This window comes from Odontomachus brunneus, unplaced genomic scaffold, assembly GCF_010583005.1.
Source record: "Odontomachus brunneus isolate Ranch 3 - 2012 unplaced genomic scaffold, Obru_v1 Obru_scaffold_061, whole genome shotgun sequence".
In the NCBI taxonomy this organism is placed as follows: Eukaryota; Metazoa; Arthropoda; class Insecta; order Hymenoptera; family Formicidae; genus Odontomachus; species Odontomachus brunneus.
The window spans coordinates 1,403,837-1,410,962 of record NW_022639511.1 but is presented as its reverse complement, the minus strand read 5'-3'; the positions used below and the strand labels follow the sequence as shown (position 1 = coordinate 1,410,962).

At 33.8% G+C, this 7,126-nt stretch overlaps 1 protein-coding gene across 6 annotated transcripts in view; it reads right to left on the bottom strand.

The window, feature by feature from the left end:
* Positions 1-578: 578 nt before the first annotated feature.
* Positions 579-7,126, bottom strand: part of LOC116846157 (protein phosphatase PP2A 55 kDa regulatory subunit) — a 235,611-nt gene continuing 229,063 nt past the window's right edge. For 5 of the 6 annotated variants that reach the window (XM_032819648.1, XM_032819646.1, XM_032819651.1 and 2 more), the window contains 8 exons: positions 5,461-5,526; positions 5,095-5,192; positions 4,240-4,518; positions 3,343-3,520; positions 2,902-3,236; positions 2,423-2,638; positions 2,168-2,335; positions 579-1,862 (listed from right to left, as the gene is read on the bottom strand). In XM_032819648.1, coding sequence (XP_032675539.1) covers positions 2,183-2,335; positions 2,423-2,638; positions 2,902-3,236; positions 3,343-3,520; positions 4,240-4,518; positions 5,095-5,192; positions 5,461-5,526 — 1,325 coding nt within the window. In that variant the 3' untranslated portion in view covers positions 579-1,862; positions 2,168-2,182. Of the gene's footprint in view, positions 1,863-2,167; positions 2,336-2,422; positions 2,639-2,901; positions 3,237-3,342; positions 3,521-4,239; positions 4,519-5,094; positions 5,193-5,460; positions 5,527-5,655; positions 5,740-7,126 lie in introns of all 6 variants that reach the window. The other variant, XM_032819647.1, reaches the window with a different exon arrangement.

The following is a 7,126-nucleotide window of genomic DNA, read 5'->3' as shown; positions in this document are numbered from 1 at the left end:
AATAATAATTATTCATAATTATATGTATTAAAATTATTATGAATAGTTATAATGATAATTATATATTGTTCATAACAATAATTATTATTATTTATAAAGAATAATGATCATTTCATCATTAGTGTTATCTATTAGTTTAGTTTCCTGAACTGCTTGTGCATATATTAAACATTCAACGTTAATGTTATACATTTAACTGCATTAATACATTTTTTATTTATTACATTTTCCACGACAAAGTAGTATTTTTATATCATGTGTATGTATCAATCTTTCATAACTTCCAAATAAAAAAGCTATCAAAACACAGTTAACTGATCTATCGTCTCGAAAGAATAAAACAGAATGTTGATGAACGTTTATATGAGTTTCCAACATGAATTCTGTTTTGCGATTTGAATATTTATCAAAGTTACATTATGCTGGTGTACATTATTCAGCAAATACTTTATTTATATAAACTCTGCAAGCCCAGCTTACCATCGTCAAATGCACTTTTAGGTTTGTTTTATCCATGTACGAAATTGCTGCTTATATCCGTAATAGTACAAGAGTGTCAATAAATTATTAATAAGAAATATTAGAAAAATTTGTATTCCATCTATTCAATTTTTCAATTTATCTCCCAATCGGACAATTTTTTCTATCGTTTTAAAAATAACAATTGATACACATCATTTTAAATCGGCGCCACTTATTGCTTGATACATTTAGAGTGCGGCAACATTTAGTTTTTTCGGGTATATAATGGAAGGAAAGATACAATACTTTCCGTTATTATTTGACTCGTATTGGCAACTGTTCCGCGATTCAGACAAACAATTAGTTCGTGAGAATAATAAACTAACGAGAAAATAGGCCTATATTTAACACGTGTGACACTAAGTCGTAAATGGTAGACGGGATAATTTGGGCACAGGTTATCAAAATTGAGTTTTCTCATAATGGTAACTGTCATTGTCTCGATTCCGCGAACAAAACTATATATTCGTGTTATTTTATTATTCGTACTTACTTTTTAAGATCAATAACGCACGGATTAATTATCAATTGCAATATGATAACAGATAACTTTTTTTATAGAATTCATCGCGCAGTTTTTAGTTTAAGGATAACTGTGAAACGCTGTATGACAGCGCAAAAGTTGACATTGCAATAATTACAAGTTAATTACGACTGATCTTTTTGTTTTCGCGTTAGTTAGGCGTATGAACTTAATCTTTATACCATATACATATCGCATCGATCGTACATAAGTCGCATGAAGCGGCCCGTTTATTTATCCTAGTGCTGTGCTCATCCACTTACTCACATTTCCGTCGCCTGTCTTTGTCAATACGATGCGTGACGATGTTTAAGCATTTTTATATCCACTGTAAAATCACGTGTAGACTGCACCGTGCAATGGCATAATTTCTATATAATACAGGCAAAAAATTACTAATTATTAGTATTTATAAATGATATATTAACTGCCAACACGAGTCTCTGTGAATTGTTCAGTCGTATATTTCGCTGGATGCGTACGTTTCTTTCAATCTGCGAATATATTCGAGCTAGCGAACTTGATAGCCTGGAAAGTTATGCGTGTATTCCGCGTTTGTCTTTTTTTTTTCTTTTTTCATACACATATGCGCGCGGCAAAGTATGGGGTGCAATCCTGTATGTTCCTGTGTGTGTATATATAGCATGTATGAATGTGTGAGCTGCGTGGACGGCGCTACATATACCACTCTTCGGTCAGTCAACCACTGACAGACTAGCAGTTGACTATCGTCAATATTACTTGGACACCCGGCTGTTCCGCTGGGAGCTTTCAGTTCAACGTGCCTTGCTCACGTCAATATATACCGTTGTATTATCTGTAAGACACAAATAGTTTGCGATAAGTCAAATATCGTGCAGTTTTTAACCTTTTATTTAGTAATATTGCTCTAAAGCAACATCTGGTTATCTGTTCTGTTCGTCGGTATCTCAATAATCTCGATTTTTGCCATTAAATGACAAAAACCATTGAAAATATGTTTACAAAATATTTTGCAAATTTATTCTTTACTTCATTTAAATGTTCAAAAATTATTTTCTTTAAAATTTTTAGCTTTGCCAAATAAAGAGTTAAGAGACTATCTTTCATTTCAATATTGCGACATTCAAAAACTCGGCATACCTGCATACAAATGTGCTAGAGTTTGTCTTGAAATAGGAAGAGATTGTTCGTAGCAGCGACAGCTACCACATTTTCAGACGGATGCCATGCGGTATGAAGTATTTTCTTATTGAAGTCCAAACAGTCGACGCTAATTTCATCTTTTTTGCGTTTACCGCCGGTGCATACCTATTCAGTGTGGTCATAAGTTTTTGTCTCGAATCCAAATCAGAGAAATAATGAAAAAAGTATATTTTATACGTTAAATATGCTAACCTTTCTTGGCTTAAGGAGTGTTTTTGGTTTGGCAATGTCACGTGCTGCTTCCAAGGTGAGATCACGTTTGGTCGTACGATCAAATACTCTGAAGAAATTGTTGTACGAGCCCGTCATAATAGCAGAGTCATTACCACTCCAACAACATTCGAACTTGTCGAAGATACAGTCATTTTCGTACAATGAACATAATTTTGATCTTAAGTATTCGTGTACCTGTAGTAACAAAGGCATAACAATAAATATATAGTCTAAATGTAAATATATCTTCTACAATAAGATAAGCAAGCATTCCTCTAAACAAAGAAGTTAACTATTACAAAGGTAAAGTTTAGAGAGAAAGAGAAGGGGAGACAGAGAGAGAGAAGGGGAGAGGGAAAGGGAGAGGGAGAGAGAGGGAGAGAAAGAGTACGATTAATAAATCTTATTTCGTAAAAATAAGAGGAGAGGGGAAATCCCATTGAATATTGTAGACTTACAGGATAACATTCGATCGGCTTTGTTTCCATTTGCAAGTCCCATACTTTCACACTGAGGTAGTCTCTGCTGATCATATATCTCCCGGAATTACTGAGTTTTACATCACTTATACTTGAAATAATTTCTGAGAAAAAACTCCTATTAGTTGGATCCTCAGGTTCCTCGAAGAGTTTGCTATGCTGATCGCAAAGAGCGGCAGATCTCATATCGCAAAGTCTAATGGTTCCTTTGCTACTACTGTACACCAACACGTTGCATTCCGCGGGATGAAATTCCGCCGCAGTTATGACTTCTGTTAATTCTTCCATATTAGTTGGCTTAATGTCTACTATATCTGTATGTTGCGGTTAGAAAAATTATATTTGAAAAAATGTATCGATATTCTATCCTATCGCAAGTTAGATTGCAACGCCTATATGCGCACGTTAATAAAAGGATACTAAAACTCTGGTCTGTTATCTCAAGGTGCCAAAGATTAATTCTAAGATCATCAGCACTGAGGTATGTCTCTTGATCACTGTTGACACTTATACTGTTTATGTGATAGGTGTGCGCATTGGCAAATATTCTCCTTGGTGATGCCTCCACCATCAACTCCATTGGTTTTATGGTTGGCACCTGTATACCAAACACTTCATAGTTACCTTTCTGTATGTATAATTATCAATAGAGGTTCATATCATTACATAAGCAATAAAAACTAATAGATAGAAAGTATCAATTGTGTAAGAATTACACTGGTCAACTGATAACTTGTCACATGGAATTTCTGATGTGTTCTTTATATATTTTTATGCGTAAAATCCGAAAATAAATTCGCAAGTTTTCCATCACTCCATCAATTTTTTTATATTTAAGTATTACTATCAATATATTAAATATCTTCCACAAAAAGTTTCTTTACTTAAAAAATACATTTGTCTACAAAAATTTATTAAAATTAACAATTTCTTCTAAACGATTTTTTCTCTTCAATTAGGCATAAGATATGATAAAAATTAATAGATCTCTTATTTTAAAGAGGGATATACACCACCAGTCAAATACAATAGAAAATCATCAGTTTCTGCATTTTAAATTACCCACATATATATATATATATATATATATATATATATATATATATATATATACACATAACAAACTTAATTTTCTTGAAACTTAAATTACATCACTGGAAAATTCTAGATAATACAAGAAATTTGTTAACATTTTTAAATTTAGTGTATAAAATATTAAATAGATCACAATTAAATCCATATGACGAAAAGCAAATTTTTTTTGTACGTCAGTATTATTATAAACTTACGTTAGTACAATTAACTCAGGATACTTACCCTCAAGGCAGTGATGCAGGCAGGATCACGGATCGTACCATTTTCTTCTTTCGTATTATATCCTTCTACTCTTTTATCTCTCTCACTAACTTTCCATAACTTGATTGTTTTATCGTTCGTGGAGAGTAAAAAGTGGGCAGGATTTTTTCTCTTTAGCCACCTAATTTTATTAATTTTTTCTTCTATTTCTAGTGATTTTAGGTAATCGAACTCGGGCTCATGGCTCTGGAAGGTGCTATACACATTGTATTCACCTCTCCGTGGTATACTGTTTTTACTCTATATAAATAATAGTCTTATTTATAATTTATCCTGGTAATGGCTATTTCTAAAAATACCTTAACGATAATTGATTTAGCTAAAACAATCCAAGTATTACACTCAACAATTTGTAACTGCCTAATCTTGCTCTAACCACTCTGCCAGTGTCAACCTATAAGCTCGCAAATGGTAATATGTACCTGTATAATGGACTCAGTCAAGAGCTATTCTGACTGAATAGGAAATCAGATATAATACCAGAGTACTCGTTACGCAAGCCTTGAAAAGACGTGACACAAGTCATCACAATTAGCATCGATTTATAAATATCGGGCACAATAATGACTTGGATAGATCGAGTGAAATTAATCGAGTAAATATTATTTTCTTAAAGATAAAGAATGCGAAATAAAGACACGTTGCGATCAATATTTATGTATCGACGTTAAAATTATTAACGCCTGTGTGATATTTGGATTGTTTGGATATAATGCACACTAAACGAACAATATATCTAGCGATAATGTTAATGACATTCGTGTTTTTTAGTAAATTCCTCTCTATTCATCCATCTCTAAAATTCATTGTACTTACAATGGGGTCTCTTTGAAAAATGACGACACGTCCACCCTTGTCTCCTGTTGCAAGAAGATCGCCATCGTGGTTAAATTCAACGCATGAAATTATATCAGCTGCAATGAGAAAACGTAACGATCGAATATGGATACAGATTCCTAGTGCAACATATATGTATAATCAAAACTTACGATTTAATGAGCGTACCTTAATGAGCGATAAATATATAGAGAATTTATGAGTTTACGAGATAAATTTTGGATTTTATGAGATATTCGGAGTCTCGATTCGTAGCTAACTTATTGTTTTACTTTGATGCGTGCAAGCTGATAAGATAAAAGACAAACCATTTCTTCGAACTGAGCAAACACGGATCAAACTTACCTTCTGTGACGTCTTCTTCTAAGGTTCCCTTCACTTGAGAGAAACACCATTGTATGTCACCATTGCCTGTAACACAACATCGGATATCTTTAGAACGCAACGTTCCTTTTTCCTCTATTGAATTCGTCTAATGCATTCGGCAAGTGTTTATAAGGAGTACTTTGCAGTAAAAGGAAAAAAAAATTGCTCTGAAACCTTTAGTGTCGGTTTGGTCTTTATCGTTGGCATTCGCGATGTCAGCCGGTAGATAAAATCGTTTGTACTTTATACGCGCCTCAACTTGAAAAAAATCGTTATATAATTACATAATTATATAGGGTATGATTATATATTACAAGGTAGATCACCTAACATTAGATTTTAGAATATCCTGTTTTCTTGGATCAAGAGAAAATATATAAGAAGAATAAATTCTGTATAGTTGGAAAGAATTAAATATTTTGTGGTTGGCTGACCACAACAATTTATTTTTTCTCCCTACATACACACATCTTCTCTAAATCTAAAAAACAATCAAGATATCTTAGAATCTAGGTGATTCACCTTTTATATTTACTCATTTGTAAATTTTATCTCTATGTGGTTACACACAGTCATATATAATCACATATATCCAAAAATGTCACTGAACAAAAGAAGCAAATAGTTTTATTTAAGTGAACAATGACGTCATGGACCGTTAGAAGCATAAGTATTCATTTTGATTGTTCTTGTGAAACAGCATCTTTTTCATATAGAGCATTTTTGATCATAAAGAGAAAAATTCATATAAAATTATTCTTTATTAGGAAGAGACATTAACAGATAATGCAACAATATTAGCGACTAGCAAATTCTATGACTTGCACGTTATATAGGCAAACAATTAGAAGACAAAGGGGAAACAAAGACAAGACATAGGAGATCTTGCACGATTAATGACGCACACACAACACACACGTTGTTTAAACTTTTTTTTGTAATCTATGACCCTTTTATCTAAAAGTAGAAAAACTTTCAGCGAAGTTGTATTCGCACACAAACGACACAATGTATAGAACGTTTCGTACACGTAGACAGTTTGTTCAGACAATTCCAAACAAACGAGAAGTACAGAGAAAAATACAATTTGTTAGCGTTTAGATCGCACTTTGAGCGACCATTCAAACGCTTCTGGCGAATGACGTTAGACGATATTCCCCATATATATTTCGCGATACTTTATGATTCCCTCTTCATGAGTAACAGCAATCTGGATACTCGTGCTCATTATTTCGCAAAGCGAGTTAGGTGAAAACTGATCAAATTCACACGTGACCAGTGTCGCGAGCGCGACATGTCGAAGCGATGCAGAAAGAAGCGGCGCGAGAAAGTGATGATGATGGTGGTGGTGGTACGTACTCGTAATGGTAGGAAACAAGCACAAAAAATAATCGCTGCCTTAGCGCGGACCTGTGGCACCGGACACGGACAAACGCACCCATGATGTTTCCCGATGATGCTTTGTTAACGAAAAGAAAGTGATAGTAACGACAGATTGCGATCTGGAAATCAAATAATCGCAACACGCGAGAAAGAAAGAGAGAGAGAGAGAGAGAGATTTTTTTAGTATTCCTTGGAGTTGTTACGAGAAACATCGTGTCAGACCAAGCAGTCTAACGGCGATCCAGTGATGGGAAAACGGGGG